This window comes from Telmatherina bonti (assembly GCF_933228915.1).
Source record: "Telmatherina bonti genome assembly, chromosome: 19".
In the NCBI taxonomy this organism is placed as follows: Eukaryota; Metazoa; Chordata; class Actinopteri; order Atheriniformes; family Telmatherinidae; genus Telmatherina; species Telmatherina bonti.
The window spans coordinates 2,554,246-2,571,825 of NC_136617.1; the positions used below are offsets into that span (position 1 = coordinate 2,554,246).

Here is a 17,580-nt window from a genome sequence, read left to right on the forward strand (position 1 = left end):
ATAATCCAAAGATGTAAACATCCTCCCCGTCCTCAGAGGACAGAACCGCCAGACACATCGGTCTCCATCTTGCCCATGAGTCCTGAACGTATCCAGCCGGAAGCGTCCCCTCAGGACAAGCATCCCCCCCACATACATATATATATATATACATATATATATATATATATATATATAATGTATATATATATATATATATATATAATGTATATATATATATATATATATATAATGTATATATATATATATATATATATATATATATATATATATATATATATATATATATATATATATATATATATATATATATATATAATGTATATATATATATATAATGTATATATATATATATATATATATATATATATATATATATATATATACATTATATATATAATGTATATATATATATATATATATATATATATATATATATATATATATATATATATATATATATATGTATGTATATACTGATAGATCATGTGACACTTTGGATTGGACACAGGTGAACTTTGTTTCACTCATGGTGTGACTTCTGTAGGTAATTGGTTGAACCAGAGCATTTTAGGGCCTTCATAACAAAAGGGGTGAATACATATGCACATGGCAATTTTCAGTTTTTTATTATTAAATTTCTTTTTTATTATTTATATTTCTCTTTTCACTTCAAAACTTGGACTGTTTTGTGCAGATCCATCAAATATAAATCTAATTTGAAAAATTTCATCAAATTAGAGGTTGCAATGTAACAAATTAGGTAAAAGGCCAAGGGGGGTGAATACTTTTGCAAGGCACTGTATACCCTCTTTGGGGTCCTGGAGGGGGGATGGGAGTTTGCCCAACCAGTCTACATGTGCTTTGTGGAACTGGAGAAGGCGTTCGACCTAATTACCAACTAACCAGTGACTGTCTGAGTCGATAATTTAATAGCAATATGTTGAACTAATATCAAGATTGCAAGTTCTTTTAATCTTTTAATCTTAAATATCACAATTGTTAGCATGCTAATGCTAAGTTCCATAGGTACTCACCCACAATAGGGTTCAGCGCATAGATGTGAATATTTAGTGCAGTAGTTCCCAAACTTTTTCTGCAGGGCCCCTTTTCATCGACAACAATAATGTCTGCCCCCAATTTTGGAATGGTATAAATTTTAAGTCCTGTTTGTTTCTCTTTGGATTATCGTAACTGACCACACAGCATATAGATGGCACCATTACAATATTCTTCCAGCCTCATCCTAAAGATGGTGCCCTTGAAACAAGTCACATGAAACCCATGAATACCAAGCCGTGCTATGCCAGACCCGTCCTGTACCAGCCATCCCAGACCGTAATGAGCCAGACCCGTCCTGTACCAGCCATCCCAGACCGTAATGAGCCAGACCCGTCCTGTACCAGCCATCCCAGACCGTAATGAGCCAGACCCGTCCTGTACCAGCCATCCCAGACTGTAATGAGCCAGACCCGTCCTGTACCAGCCATCCCAGACCATAATGGGCCAGACTCGTCATGAGGTTCTGGACAGTAAGGACTGTCCAATCCTGATTACATTTGAAAATCTTTTTTATTAGTGTTACAGTTTTTACATTTTGAGGTGCAAAGATCCGGTTTCTGTGCTCAGAACCCGTGCTCAAAACCCTGTACCAGGATTAGGCCATCGGTTCTTGTGGTACAGCCCTCCTTCAGGACTCCCAGATCCTGTGTTCTACAGATCCTGCCTCGTGGTTTGTGTGGTCCAGATCAGACCACCAGGGTCTTTCTAGGATTGAACTTCATCATGTGTAGACCAAGCGGTCCTGAGCGGTCCTCAGCTGATTAGTCCATTTTCCATCCACTAGTCCAGATTTCTCCTTCTCCATTCTGTTGGTCCGTGTCATGCCCGTTCCAAATCTTTGTACTTTTTCCGGAGGACAGAAACCTGATCTTTGAACAGGACCGGGTCCAGGCGAAACTGGGAGTGGACCAGTGGCATATAGCCAAACCAGTTGGCAAAAGCATTGACGCAGTCCTGTCTCTGGCTGAAGTGCTCCGGGTTTGCCCAGGGGATGGTCTTTGTACCCTGTCAGGTGAAACAGGACAGTGTAGAGGTGAGACAGTCTTGACAGTCTTTTTTCTCTCAACATATGTATCTCGTGAACTTGGGAAGAAGGAGGGGTCCTACCTGTAGGGGGGGCAACTCCTTGTATTGTTTCCTTTGAGCCACTTTGATTGGCGGCAGGTGGGTAACCGCAGAGACAAGGAAGTTCATCAGGATGTCCTCACAGTTGGACGTCCGGTCCACCAGCGTCCGCAGAGACTGGGGCAGGAAGTTGGAGAACAGGTGGTGGTAATACCTGAGAACACACACATTTATTTCTGTCAGTGGAGTACCACAGGTTTCTGTTCTGTGACTCTAAACATCCCATGTTGATCATGCAGGGCAATGTATTGCATCAACTCATTTCTATGTAGACGACATCACGGGCAGATTTACCATAAGGCAAAACTACGCGGTTGCCTCGGACCCAAGTTCCTCAGGACCCCATAAAACTCCTCATACATTTATAGTTAATTCAGTGATTACTTATTTACACATATAAATTATGTTTATGATTAAAATAAATGCTTATTTGGGTTATGTGTGTCTCGAGGTCCCCCGTTCAGTTTGCACTACATTGTATCAGTCCATCTTATTGCATATGTGCAGAAGGGATCCAGGGAAACTGCAAACGAATGACATGAAGAGGTGAGAAAAGATAAAAAGATAAAGAAATGCTATCCTAGCGGCGCTGAAAAGAGGAGAAAGGAGGAGGAAAGCAGAAAGCTGCTCTCAAAGTTACCTAAAGAGATACTTTCTTCACTGCAACAACAGCTAGCAGCAGCAGCTCACTGGGCGCTTCCTCCTTCCTTCAGGGGTCCTGGGGAGGAGGGTCAATTGGACAATCGAATCTCGGATTGAGGAGGAGCAGTGTGGTTTTCGTCCTGGTCGCGGAACAGTGGACCAGCTCTATACCCTCTTTGGGGTCCTGGAGGGGGCATGGGAGTTTGCCCAACCAGTCTACATGTGTTTTGTGGACCTGGAGAAGGCATTCGACCGTGTCCCCCGGGGGCTCCTGTGGGGGGTACTCCGGGAGTATGGGGTACCGGACTCCGTTGTACGAGCTGTCCGGTCCCTGTACGACAGGTGTCAGAGCTTGGTCCACATTGCCGGTAGTAAGTCGGATTCGTTTCCAGTGAGGGTTGGACTCCGCCAAGGCTGCCCTTTATCACCGATTCTGTTCATAACTTATATGGACAGAATTTCTAGGCGCAGCCGAGGTGTTGAGGGGATCCGGCTTGGTGGCCTCAGGATTAGGTCTCTGCTTTTTGCAGATGACGTGGTCCTGTTGGCTTCATCTGGTCGTGATCTCCAGCTCTCGCTTGAGTGATTCCCAGCCGGGTGTGAAGCGGCTGGGATGAGAATCAGCACCTCCAAATCTGAGACCATGGTCCTCAGCCGGAATAGGGTGGATTGCCCTCTCCGGGTCGGGGGTCAGGTCCTGCCTCAAGTGGAGGAGTTTAAATATCTCGGGGTCTTGTTCACGAGTGAGGGAAGGATGGAGAGCGAGATCGACAGACGGATCGGTGCGGCGTCTGCAGTAATGCGGACTCTGCGCCGGTCTGTCGTGGTGAAGAAGGAGCTGAGCCAGAAGGCGAAGCTCTCGATTTACCAGTCGATCTACATTCCTACCCTCACCTATGGTCATGAGCTGTGGGTCGTGACCCAAAGAACGAGATGTCGTATACAGGCGGCTGAAATGAGTTTCCTCCGCAGGGTGGCCGGGCTCTCCCTTAGAGATAGGGTGAGGAGCTCGGTCATCCGGGAGGGGCTCAGAGTAGAGCCGCTGCTCCTCCGCATCGAGAGGAACCAGTTGAGGTGGCTCGGGCATCTGGTCAGGATGCCTCCTGGACCTCCCTGGTGAGGTGTTCCTTCTGGGAGGAGACCACAGGGAAGACCAAGGACACGCTTGAGAGATTATATCTCTCGGCTGGCCTGGGAACGCCTTGAGATCCCCCCGCAGAGTTGCCAAATGTGACTGGGGAGAGGGAAGTCTGGGGTTTCCTGCTTAGGCTGCTGCCCCCGCGACCCGACCCCGGATAAGCGGCAGAAAATGGATGGATTGATATGAAGAGTGCTGTCCAATAGACCTTGATCTGGACTTGGTTGGCCACCACCATTTTATCTGTCTGGATCTGGAAGTCCCAGAGGATCTTAGTCCTCTCATTCTCCACCATCATGGAGGGAGTTTCCCACTGGGACTAAGGGGTCTCCAGTCCATATTCTGCACAGATGTTCCAGTACACTATGCCAGATCCTGCCTGGTCTGGTAGATCTGGACCTGCTCCTGTGCTGCCATGATTAGTGTCTCTGTGCTGTCCTTCAGTCCAGCCCTCTCCAGCCATCGATAGGACTTGTTTATATCGACCACTTTGGTGATCTGCCGGTGGTACATCCCATGCAGGGGCTTTTCCTCCCATGATGGTTCTTCCATCTCGTGTTCCTCCAGACTCCATTGTCTGAGACGTTCACTAAGTACTTCATCCCTCGGTGCCCTCTTCCTGATGTATCATGGAGCTTGGATGTTTCATCTTGGATAGTGGCCTTGATGCTCACTGGTCCCCGACCCCCTTCTTTGCTCTTAGTGTATAGTCGCTGGACACTGGACTTGGGGTGGAACCCTCCATACATGGTGAGCAGCTTCTGTGTTTTGACATCCATCAAATCTGTGACTTGTTTAAAGGACATTACATCAAAGTTGGATCAGCCTGTAGTGTGTTTTTCCTCTTTCATTTTGAGTATAACTCCAAATCCAGACCTCTATGGATTGATACGTTTGATCTTTATATATATATATATATATATATATATATATATATATATATATATATATATATATATATATATATATATATATATATATATTAATTACACACATATGTCTCTCTCTACAAGGTGTTTTCTGCGTCTTCTCCCTGCTACCGCCTTCTCTTTTATTATTGTTTTTCTCTTTTTGTTCTCTCTATCCTATTTCAATCCTCTCCAGTCAGGTCTAGCAGTACTATCCAAACTCTGGAATACAAACATTTATTCATAATAAATATCCTTCTGCTGGACAAGAAGACTCGCAGGTCTTTATCTTTTCTGGCTGAAATTCTTACTTGATGCTGCAGACTCCCAGCACACAGAGATTCCTTCTGATTATCTGAATCTGTAAATGATATTCTGCACTGTAGTTGGTGGGATATAAAGGGTTTGAGGAGCATTTTTCCGACAGGAAGTTTTTTTGTTTTATTTTTTATTTAAAACAAAATTTTAAATTTAAAAAGGTTTTCAATCCATATGTGTCACAGTGGGAAAAATCTGTGGAGATATTCCAGTAAATGCTTGTAAATGAATAAATATGTGATGACATGGCAATGTGTGTTTAATTTCCACGTCGTCTGTTCTGGGTGTTTTGGACAAACTGCCCTTGGTTCTGCAGTTGTTCCAGAGGCGTGGTTACCTGTGATAGAAGGCAGCTCCTGTCAGGACAATGGAGTAGTTGTTGGTCCATTTGGAGGTGTAGCCCCAGGTGTGTTTCATAGGGTCCCAGAAGTGGCTGCGTGGGGGGTATCCAACGATCCGGTCTGGGAAGCTCCTCCACACCAGAAAGGCAAAGTTCACCTAAGAACAGAGAGAAGATTTTCCACCAAGGTTTGTGTGTCTGTCGGTTTCATGGTGGTACTTCACAAACCTCGCTAGTCAGTAGGACCGTATCCTCATCCAGACTCAGGACTGCTTCCGTTTCTATGGCAACGTGAGGCAGGAACCGGCTCGTGGTCTGGAAGAGACAGATGCTAATTCTGGTTCTGATGAGGGATGGTGGATGGATCAGAATGAAACACCTCACCTTCTTCCTGCCATCTGTTACTGTGAGTGGGACGGGCATGGGGGGCCATTTGCTCCGATTGGGGGGTGGCTTCTCGCTGTTCCACAGAATGATGATCTAGAAAAAAATAGATAATAACCTTCTGTAATCAGTCCATCATGCAAAGGTCATCTCGCTGACACGAACACCAGAACCCCCAGGGAAGAGGCTACCACCAGAACAACTCAAGTTACCTTTTAAACCTGACAACAATACAACAGGACCTGATGCTGTGGTTGTGTTACCATCTACAGGTACGTCACTGTCTGCTGCTGTGTAACAGTATACAGGTATGTCACTGTCTGCTGCTGCTGTGTAGCAGTATACAGGTACGTCACCGTCTGCTGCTGCGTAACAGTATACAGGTACGTCACCGTCTGCTGCTGTGTAGCAGTATACAGGTACGTCACCGTCTGCTGCTGCGTAACAGTATACAGGTATGTCACTGTCTGCTGCTGCTGTGTAGCAGTATACAGGTACGTCACCGTCTGCTGCTGCGTAACAGTATACAGGTATGTCACCGTCTGCTGCTGTGTAACAGTATACAGGTACGTCACCATCTGCTGCTGCTGTGTAACAGTATACAGGTACGTCACCGTCTGCTGCTGCGTAACAGTATACAGGTATGTCACCGTCTGCTGCTGCTGTGTAACAGTATACAGGTATGTCACCGTCTGCTGCTGTGTAACAGTATACAGGTACGTCACCGTCTGATGCTGCTGTGTAACAGTATACAGGTACGTCACCGTCTGCTGCTGCTGTGTAACAGTATACAGGTACGTCACCGTCTGCTGCTGCGTAACAGTATACAGGTACGTCACCGTCTGCTGCTGCTGTGTAACAGTATACAGGTACGTCACCGTCTGCTGCTGCGTAACAGTATACAGGTACGTCACCGTCTGCTGCTGCTGTGTAACAGTATACAGGTACGTCACCGTCTGCTGATGCTGTGTAGCAGTATACAGGTATGTCACCGTCTGCTGCTGCGTAACAGTATACAGGTACGTCACCGTCTGCTGCTGCTGTGTAGCAGTATACAGGTATGTCACCGTCTGCTGCTGCGTAACAGTATACAGGTACGTCACCGTCTGCTGCTGCGTAACAGTATACAGGTACGTCACCGTCTGCTGCTGCGTAACAGTATACAGGTACGTCACCGTCTGCTGCTGCTGTGTAGCAGTATACAGGTACGTCACCGTCTGCTGCTGCTGTGTAGGAGTATACAGGTACGTCACCGTCTGCTGCTGCTGTGTAGCAGTATACAGGTACGTCACCGTCTGCTGCTGCGTAACAGTATACAGGTACGTCACCGTCTGCTGCTGTGTAGCAGTATACAGGTACGTCACCGTCTGCTGCTGCTGTGTAGCAGTATACAGGTACGTCACCGTCTGCTGCTGCGTAACAGTATACAGGTACGTCACCGTCTGCTGCTGCTGTGTAGCAGTATACAGGTACGTCACCGTCTGCTGCTGCTGTGTAGCAGTATACAGGTACGTCACCGTCTGCTGCTGCTGTGTAGCAGTATACAGGTACGTCACCGTCTGCTGCTGCTGTGTAGCAGTATACAGGTACGTCACCGTCTGCTGCTGCTGTGTAACAGTATACAGGTACGTCACCGTCTGCTGCTGCTGTGTAGCAGTATACAGGTACGTCACCGTCTGCTGCTGCTGTGTAACAGTATACAGGTACGTCACTGTCTGCTGCTGCTGTGTAACAGTATACAGGTACGTCACCGTCTGCTGCTGTGTAACAGTATACAGGTACGTCACCGTCTGCTGCTGCTGTGTAGCAGTATACAGGTACGTCACCGTCTGCTGCTGCTGTGTAACAGTATACAGGTACGTCACCGTCTGCTGCTGCTGTGTAACAGTATACAGGTACGTCACCGTCTGCTGCTGCTGTGTAACAGTATACAGGTACGTCACCGTCTGCTGCTGCTGTGTAACAGTATACAGGTACGTCACCGTCTGCTGCTGCGTAACAGTATACAGGTACGTCACCGTCTGCTGCTGCTGTGTAGCAGTATACAGGTACGTCACCGTCTGCTGCTGCTGTGTAACAGTATACAGGTACGTCACCGTCTGCTGCTGCTGTGTATTGAACATTTCCACCCTCATGACAATTGATTATTTTACCTGTGAGCAGTACTTTGACTTGGAGACCACCTGAAGCAGCTTCATGATTGGCTGTGACTGGGAGACCAATGGGGAGACGGCGTGGATGATGGCCGTAAACTCCTGGCCTGGACTAACTCCTAAAAACAAAGCAGTACAACCTGATCATAACTCCATCCATCCATCTTCTATCGCTTATCCACATTTGGGTCGTGGGGGCAGCGACAACCCAAAGATGTGCGGAGGCTACTCTCGTCCACTCGAATAAACCCCAGTGAGTATGCTCACACCTGCCTGGCACCTCTCACGGCATGGTCATGGTGGTGAAAGTAGTGATAGTGATGAGGATGATGATAGAAGGGTTAGTTATGCTGGTTGGAGGTGGGCTTACCTAATCCCAGGTAGTAGAAGGGGAAGTGAGCCAGGTGGGTGGAGTACTCAGGAAGCACTAGAAGACCACCTGGAAGGGAGTTCCACATGAACCTGTTTCTGGAGACATGGGAGAAAACCCGATCCTTGATGATCTGAGGAGACACAGACATGACACATCACATGTGGCACCTCCTGTTAAACACCAGTAGGTGTCCACCTCTAACCTGTTGTCCCCTCCCTTCTGCTGAGTCCGCCCCTCTGTGCTCCGAAGATTGTGGACAGTTTGGGAATTTGGACAGGAATCACAAGAATGCTCACCTCCAGGGTTGTGAGGACAATCTTGTCCACTGAGGAGAAGTAGGCATCCCACAACATTTGTGTCCTCTGTCTGAGGGCGAGAACCCGCTCATTTCCCACAGCTCTGACAGTGGATGGAACCTGGAACCAAGGTCAAGCTTAGAACCCCCATCAATGACCCAGAAAGGAAGTGATGAAAGAAAACTTGATGTGATGTTTTATTGTGTGATGATTGAAGGAAGAATGTGGTGAGAACATAATGACAACACAGGGCTTAAAAATTGTTGCAGGATTGTGAAATTGCATAATATAATCCATTGCCTCAAACCTGGCTAATGCGGGAAATGCTTGGATACAGTGACGCAATGTGTAGTAAATCTTTATTTCTTTATCACTTTTCAACACAGAGAGCTGTAGAACATAAAACCAAGTCAAAAATAAACATTCACACACAAAAAGTTAAAGCATTTAGCAACAGTCAAACGACAGACTCAAGTTGTCTCCCACACATTCATATGCACACAAGGACAGACAGCAACCCCTCCCAACAGCATGACTCTCTGACTACTGTCTCTTTAACTGAATAAATAAACAAGATAAAACATCAAATTAAGTGATAAACGTCTGACTTGATTCTGATGTCACAATTAGCCCTGCTTCTTTCTGCTTTGCTGCTAAACCCCTCCTCAGTTAACTGACCTCACCTGCCACTGCCACCTGGTCATCATCAGTTCAGCCAGTATATATGCAGCCTCCACCACTCTCTTTGGCAGATTGCCTTCATGTCTAACCTTCCAGCGCTCCATCCTGAACTGCCTGCCTGCTACCGATCTGATCTGCCCCTGGAATCTGCACCCCACAGTCTTCTCCATTTCTGTCCTGGAGGATCAGCACTTGTGAGTTAGTGGCTTTTTTTTCCTCTAACACCACATTTGCTTCCTGCCTGCTCAGTTGACCTGGAGGATATTACTCTGCTTGGCACCCTGGAGACCAGAGTCCGACACTAAACCTGCAATTCAAACTGACTCAAAGTCTGTAAATCTGCCCAGACCTCTTGTGCTGCTTTCTGGAACTGTTATCCGACTAAGTCTCTGTTGCTGCTTTTGGGTCCATTCTCTGCTCCTTACAGAGGTGAGGAAACAATATCTAGGGATCCATCCACACCAGGAGCCAGTCCCCGCATGCTCATAGGGGCCGTCACCACAGCAACCACCCAGCTCCAGGGCAGGCCGGGGTCCACCCCGCAGCCATGACGCTGCACTGCAGGACCCCGCAACACCCAACAGAGGCAATCATCATGGCAACAGCCCCCAGACCAAACAGGCAGCGTGCAGGATCTCACTGGAGTTAAAAACAAGTTAAACAACCTTAAGAAATAAGAGAAACAATAGTAAAATGACTTCACAATAAATAATGTGCCAAAAAGAAGTTAAATAAGAAAGTGAAAATAAATTAAATTCAATTTCAGTTAAATGCTAAACTACAGTTGTCTTTCACTTCTTTTTGAAAATGTCACCAGTCTCTGCAGCCCTGAGGTCCTCAGGCAGGCTGTTCCACAGACGGGGACCAGCATATTGGGAAGAGGCCTCGCCGTATGTTTTAGTTCTGACCTGAAGAACAACTAAACGGCCGGTACCAGAGGACCTCAGGGTCAGATAAATAAGAAGTCATTAAGACATTTATAAACAACTAAAAGAACCTTAAAATCAAACCTAAAATGCAAAAAAAGCCAATGCAGCAGTTTTAACAATAACGTGTTCCCACCTTCTGGTCAGAACTCATACCGCTGATTTCTGAAGTAATTATAGACTGGAAATGGAGTCATTGGTCAGACCAGAGCATTTCAGTAATATAATCAACTAGAAATAAAAGCATCAGCACCTCTGTGCTGGTGAGATTTTTTTTAAATTTATTTATTTTTTTATAGATATAAACCCCTCCCCCAGCCTGGAATCCTCCCCCAGCCTGGACTCCTCCCCCCCAGCCTGGACTCCCCCCCCAGCCTGGACCCCTCCCCCCCAGCCTGGACCCCTCCCCCAGCCTGGAATCCTCCCCCAGCCTGGACCCCTCCCCCAGCCTGGACCCCTCCCCCAGCCTGGACTCCTCCCCCAGCCTGGAATCCTCCCCCCCAGCCTGGACCCCTCCCCCCCCAGCCTGGACTCCTTCATCAGCCTGGACCCCCTCCCCCCAACCTGGACCCTCTCCTAGTCTAGACCCCTCCCTCAGCACAAAATAACTAAAGCTGTCTGTGACATGGTATGTTTCATCTTGTGTTCTTGTTTCCTGTTTTATTTTGTAGTCTTGTTTCCTGTTTTATTTTGTGTTCTTGTTTCCTGTTTTATTTTGTGTTCTTGTTTCCTGTTTTATTTTGTAGTCTTGTTTCCTGTTTTATTTTGTGTTCTTGTTTCCTGTTTTATTTTGTGTTCTTGTTTCCTGTTTTATTTTGTAGTCTTGTTTCCTGTTTTATTTTGTGTTCTTGTTTCCTGTTTTATTTTGTGGTCTTGTTTCCTGTTTTATTTTGTAGTCTTGTTTCCTGTTTTATTTTGTGTTCTTGTTTCCTGTTTTATTTTGTGGTCTTGTTTCCTGTTTTATTTTGTGTTCTTGTTTCCTGTTTTATTTTGTGTTCTTGTTTCCTGTTTTATTTTGTGTTCTTGTTTCCTGTTTTATTTTGTAGTCTTGTTTCCTGTTTTATTTTGTAGTCTTGTTTCCTGTTTTATTTTGTGTTCTTGTTTCCTGTTTTATTTTGTGGTCTTGTTTCCTGTTTTATTTTGTGGTCTTGTTTCCTGTTTTATTTTGTGTTCTTGTTTCCTGTTTTATTTTGTAGTCTTGTTTCCTGTTTTATTTTGTAGTCTTGTTTCCTGTTTTATTTTGTAGTCTTGTTTCCTGTTTTATTTTGTAGTCTTGTTTCCTGTTTTATTTTCCAGTTGGTTAGTTTTCACCTGGAATCGTTGGCCCCCGTCTTGTTCTAGTTGTCGGTTTTACTCCTGTTTGCTGGTTCCTCGGTTCCGTTGACCTCCCTACGTCTGCCTGCCTTCACTGAGTGATCTTTAATGAAAACGTCTCGTTTCTGCATCTCCGGCTCCGTCTCAGCATTTTGGGTCCACACTGTGAAGTCGCATTACTGCGAAATTATAACGGATGCATTATTAGGTCGGTGCCACAGCTTAGATGATTAATGTCACGCGTTAGTTCAGCACATACTTCTGGACAATTATCATTTAATGTGATCGCACTATAATGGTGAGACGTAGTGTAACTGGGTTTACTGGTTTGTTTGCATTAGTAATTCATGTCCATGATTTAAGGAGTTTTGTGGTTTTCTATTAAAACCAAACAGGTTCTGTACTGAATGAACTGGCCCATGTAGACTTTTCCCATCTGCCTAAATTCATGGAAGAGATGAAGCATCCTTCTAGGAACACCAAGCTGAAGGCATGGAGGGAAAAGTACTGCTGAAAACGCACCAAGCAGCAGTGGATTAATCTACAGCAACACCAATCAGATCCACAGATGACAACCAGATGGTTGTTGGTTACCTCTACAATCATGTGGATTCAGCATAAAAAGGAGGATTAAAACAACTCCCCTCCCCACCCTGGTGGCATTTATCAATGGGACCCAGCCCACCTGGGGCTGCCGACTTGCCTCTGCTATGTTCCCTGCTCTGTGTCTGTGCTCTTCAGGCTCATTCAGTCCACCTGGTTTTGCCACAACTCTCAGCATTAAACCCTCTCTAGTCTCTCCATTGTTATCAGCAGCTTCTAGAAGTCCAGCCTACTGTTCATCATTTCAAGTTGACTACGTAATCCTGTCTGCGGTTTACCCTTCTTGCTTTGGGATATCTGCATATGGACCATCGCTTTGCCTTTTGGACCCCTGAGCCTCATCGGTCAGCTATGTACCTCAAATGTCTCCTAAGTGTTCTGAGCTCTTGCCTCCCTTCTGGCCTTGTCACTGGAATCTGGACTTGTAGCCTCCTTTTCCCCAGATCAGGCCACTAGCCTTCATCTCTCAGCTCCTCATTCACAATAAAACTGGTTTTTCTATGCAACTCCTTTGTGTGGCTCAACCATTACAGACCAACACAAAGCCAGCAGTTTGATGCTCAAAATGGATTTGTATAGCGCCTTTCATATATGCAGCACTGCAAACTGCTTCACTAAAACAACAAATATGTTTGGACACACAAACATTCACACACACACACACACACATACTGAACACCCCCCCCCCCCACTCCCATTTGGCATGGCAAAGCTCTAAAATAATCTGTTTCTTTAACAAAAAAAGGAACGATCAGCTGGCTTGACGAACTGCGAGGAAACGATATCCTAGGGAGCCTTTCAGACCAGGGGCCAGCCCTCCCATACCCAGAGAGGACTTGCTGTCTTACTGCTGGCCTTGGCTGCCCCCCTGGGTGGGTGTCTGGGGGTGGGGAGCAGGTGTAAATGTGTGTGGGTGTTTGTATATGTGCATAAGGTTGGTGATATTGGGGTGTGTGTGTTGGGCATAGACTGTATAAAGTATGGGCGGACCTTCCGTGACGTCGCATGTAGGTTTCTGAAGGGCTGAATTGAAGCACATTGGGCCGCTTCTACCATCGCCATCTTGGTAGCATCATGCATGGGGGTGGATGATTGACATCTATTAAACTGCCTGTAGCTAAGAGCTAACCAAGCTAACTTCCAGCTAACAGAAGCTAACTAGCAGCTAAAGCTAAATCACGCTGTTACCGACCATCATCATTCTCACCAAATGGAAAACATTACCAGTCCGCTCCGCACTGTGCATGTGCGTGTGCATGTGTTACCTGCAGTAATAATCTCTCGTCTCCTTCGATCACCGCCTGGTTCCACTGGATGACATCAGAAAATGGGAGTTCCCAACCATTGCTCAGCAACACGGGGATACAAGCTGCCTGGAAATACACACACACACACACACACACACACACACACTTGTATGGACTGCAGCTTCTACATAAGTCAGAATCTAATTTCTTTGGCGCCTCCAACTTGGTGCAGTTACTGGCCCTGCAGTTTTAATTACAAACAACACACACTTCATAATCAGTCATGAGTAGTGGTGGTGGGGGGGTTGGAGGGTGGGTGGTGTTGTGGGGGGTGGCATCATCCACTCTGTGTGTTCTGCATGTGACACAGTTGCTGAGTCTTCCTGCAGGTTTATTCACTAACAGCAGCTGGTTTTCCTTCTACGTTTCTGGTTTTAGCTGAGATACATGGTTTATATTTAGCTTCTTCATCTCTGGTGCTCCTGACAGTTGTTGGCTTTGTCCTCCTGTGTGTGTGTGTGTGTGTGTGTTGGGTGGGGGGGTTGGTACTGGTGTAGCAGATGGTCCAGAATGTGTGGTCGGCTTGTATTGTACATGTTTTTTGCTCTCTAGTCGGTCCAGCAGTGCGATGCACACTCTGGACACACCTGGTGGTCTGTAGTGTCCCCTGCAGACCAGCGGGTGTCCCAGGCACTCTGAACAAACTAATAATAATCCAGATCATCAAATGGACTGAACTGATTGGCTCATCGGCAGGTTTGAGTGGACCTGAATAAGATGTGTGGACGTTGGAAAGAACTAGAACCCCCGTGATCTGGACTGTGTCCCTGATGACCAGGATCATGGTCCCTGTGTACCAAGAAGACATGACCCCAAAGAGCTGGAGGGAGAATAAACCCACTGAAGGATCCAGTGTGGACCAACCACATGCGGCTTCACATGCAGCCCCCCCCCCCCCCCCCCCCCCCCCCCCGTCCCCTCCGTGAGGAGAGTTTCAACATGTCCTCTGTGTGGAGGGGGTAATCTGGAAGCTTCTCCATCAGTATGTTGACTCTGGAGATGAAGGGGGGATGTGTGTGAGTGTGCATGTATGCGTGCACGTGTGTGCATGTGTGTGTGTTGGAAAGTTGGCACTGTGTTCAGACCAGGCAGGAACTGGCAGCTTCTCTGTGGGCCGACTGGAACTAAATATAACAAAAGTACACAAGCGAGGTGTGTGTAGTAGCGTGGTGTGGAGTGGCTGTTCGGTCTGTGGGGTAGTTTTCCACTCGGGTGGAAAATTCCAGAAACTTTTAAACATCCACAGTTCTTCTGCTGCTGAGACTTTCTGTTTTTTATTCCGCTCTAATCGTCTACCGGTGTGTTCAGACCAAATGCGTTTTGAGCGTTTTCAACGCTTGACGCTTCTCACTAAATCGCCACTTTTGTGTCCGACGCCCAAAACGCTCCCAACGCGTTTGCCGCGCGGTAGCGTTGGGAGACGCAGGAAAGAGAAGAGGGAGGCGGAGCTTTTCCGTCTGGTCAGTCTGAATGATGGCGGTGCAGTCGAGAGACGGCATGGTTTTATTTAATAAATAAAGACAGTAGACGTCGTCGTTGGGTTAGGGTAAATGCAACAAGAGCCTCCGCCCTGGTGGAGCTACGGTCTGTCATAGGGTGGAGCTACAGTCTGTTAGGGTGGAGCTACAGTCTGTTAGGGTGGAGCTACAGTCTGTGTTTGGGTGGAGCTACAGTCTATGTGTCGGTGGAGCTACAGTCTGTTAGGGTGGAGCTACAGTCTGTTAGGGTGGAGCTACAGTCTGTTAGGGTGGAGCTACAGTCTGTTAGGGTGGAGCTACAGTCTGTGTTTGGGTGGAGCTACAGTCTGTTAGGGTGGAGCTACAGTCTGTTAGGGTGGAGCTACAGTCTGTGTTTGGGTGGAGCTACAGTCTGTTAGGGTGGAGCTACAGTCTGTTAGGGTGGAGCTACAGTCTGTGTTAGGGTGGAGCTACAGTCTATGTGTCGGTGGAGCTACAGTCTGTTAGGGTGGAGCTACAGTCTGTTAGGGTGGAGCTACAGTCTGTTAGGGTGGAGCTACAGTCTGTTAGGGTGGAGCTACAGTCTGTGTTTGGGTGGAGCTACAGTCTGTTAGGGTGGAGCTACAGTCTGTTAGGGTGGAGCTACAGTCTGTTAGGGTGGAGCTACAGTCTGTGTTAGGGTGGAGCTACAGTCTGTGTTAGGGTGGAGCTACAGTCTATGTGTCGGTGGAGCTACAGTCTGTTAGGGTGGAGCTACGGTCTGTTAGGGTGGAGCTACAGTCTGTTAGGGTGGAGCTACAGTCTGTGTAAGGGTGGAGCTACAGTCTGTGTAAGGGTGGAGCTACAGTCTGTTAGGGTGGAGCTACAGTCTGTGTTTGGGTGGAGCTACAGTCTGTTAGGGTGGAGCTACAGTCTGTTAGGGTGGAGCTACAGTCTGTGTTAGGGTGGAGCTACAGTCTATGTGTCGGTGGAGCTACAGTCTGTTAGGGTGGAGCTACAGTCTGTGTAAGGGTGGAGCTACAGTCTGTTAGGGTGGAGCTACAGTCTGTTAGGGTGGAGCTACAGTCTGTGTAAGGGTGGAGCTACAGTCTGTTAGGGTGGAGCTACAGTCTGTGTAAGGGTGGAGCTACAGTCTATGTGTCGGTGGAGCTACAGTCTGTTAGGGTGGAGCTACAGTCTGTGTTTGGGTGGAGCTACAGTCTATGTGTCGGTGGAGCTACAGTCTGTTAGGGTGGAGCTACAGTCTGTTAGGGTGGAGCTACAGTCTGTTAGGGTGGAGCTACAGTCTGTGTTTGGGTGGAGCTACAGTCTATGTGTCGGTGGAGCTACAGTCTGTTAGGGTGGAGCTACAGTCTGTTAGGGTGGAGCTACAGTCTGTGTAAGGGTGGAGCTACAGTCTGTGTAAGGGTGGAGCTACAGTCTGTTAGGGTGGAGCTACAGTCTGTTTGGGTGGAGCTACAGTTTGTGTGTGGGTGGAGCTACAGTCTGTTAGGGTGGAGCTACAGTCTGTGTTTGGGTGGAGCTACAGTCTGTTTAAGGGTGGAGCTACAGTCTGTTAGGGTGGAGCTACAGTCTGTGTAAGGGTGGAGCTACAGTCTGTTAGGGTGGAGATACAGTCTGTGTAAGGGTGGAGCTACAGTCTGTTAGGGTGGAGCTACAGTCTGTTTAAGGGGAGAGCTGCATTTGGTGAGGGGGTGGAGCTTGTTTTCTTTCTGTATTTGTCACATGATCACCTGCAGGGACTCGAGGAAGCGGAAGGATCCCAGGCGGCGTCCTCGAGGCACCAGGCAGAAGGTGGAGTTGTGGAGCAGCTCCTGATAATCAAACCTGAAAAAGACGGAAAAACACAAACAAAAAAGTTTAATGATTTTTCTGAATTCGACTCAAAGCTGAAAAAACGAGTGATGATAATGAGGATGATGATGGTGGGAAGTCTGATTCAGATTAGGTCCAAGTTTGCTCCTCCGTTTAACCGAGTGTCCCCCACAGACCACCGAGTGTCCCCCACAGACCACCGAGTGTCCCCTGCAGACCGCCGAGTGTCCCCCGCAGACCACCGAGTGTCCCCTGCAGACCGCCGAGTGTCCCCTGCAGACCGCCGAGTGTCCCCTGCAGACCACCGAGTGTCCCCTGCAGACCACCGAGTGTCCCCTGCAGACCGCCGAGTGTCCCCTGCAGACCACCGAGTGTCCTCTGCAGACCACCGAGTGTCCCCTGCAGACCGCCGAGTGTCCCCCGCAGACCGCCGAGTGTCCCCCGCAGACCACCGAGTGTCCCCCGCAGACCGCCGAGTGTCCCCCGCAGACCGCCGAGTGTCCCCCGCAGACCGCCGAGTGTCCCCTGCAGACCGCCGAGTGTCCTCTGCAGACCGCCGAGTGTCCCCTGCAGACCGCCGAGTGTCCCCTGCAGACCGCCGAGTGTCCTCTGCAGACCACCGAGTGTCCCCCACAGACCACCGAGTGTCCCCCGCAGACCACCGAGTGTCCCCCACAGACCACCGAGTGTCCCCCGCAGACCGCCGAGTGTCCCCTGCAGACCGCCGAGTGTCCCCTG

At 47.8% G+C, this 17,580-nt stretch overlaps 1 protein-coding gene across 2 annotated transcripts in view; it reads right to left on the minus strand.

Moving 5' to 3' along the window:
- Positions 1–1,245: 1,245 nt before the first annotated feature.
- The window catches only part of ext1c (exostoses (multiple) 1c), a 66,612-nt gene continuing 50,277 nt past the window's right edge, over positions 1,246–17,580 (minus strand). The window contains exons 3-12 of one of the 2 annotated variants that reach the window (XM_079259053.1): positions 16,761–16,854; positions 13,529–13,636; positions 8,740–8,859; positions 8,441–8,573; positions 8,071–8,189; positions 5,918–6,013; positions 5,762–5,848; positions 5,531–5,691; positions 2,170–2,341; positions 1,246–2,067 (exon numbers count right to left, since the gene is read on the minus strand). In XM_079259053.1, the coding sequence (XP_079115179.1) occupies positions 1,882–2,067; positions 2,170–2,341; positions 5,531–5,691; positions 5,762–5,848; positions 5,918–6,013; positions 8,071–8,189; positions 8,441–8,573; positions 8,740–8,859; positions 13,529–13,636; positions 16,761–16,854 (1,276 nt within the window). In that variant the 3' untranslated portion in view covers positions 1,246–1,881. Of the gene's footprint in view, positions 2,068–2,169; positions 2,342–5,530; positions 5,692–5,761; positions 6,014–8,070; positions 8,190–8,440; positions 8,574–8,739; positions 8,860–13,528; positions 13,637–16,760; positions 16,855–17,580 lie in introns of both variants that reach the window. The other variant, XM_079259052.1, reaches the window with a different exon arrangement.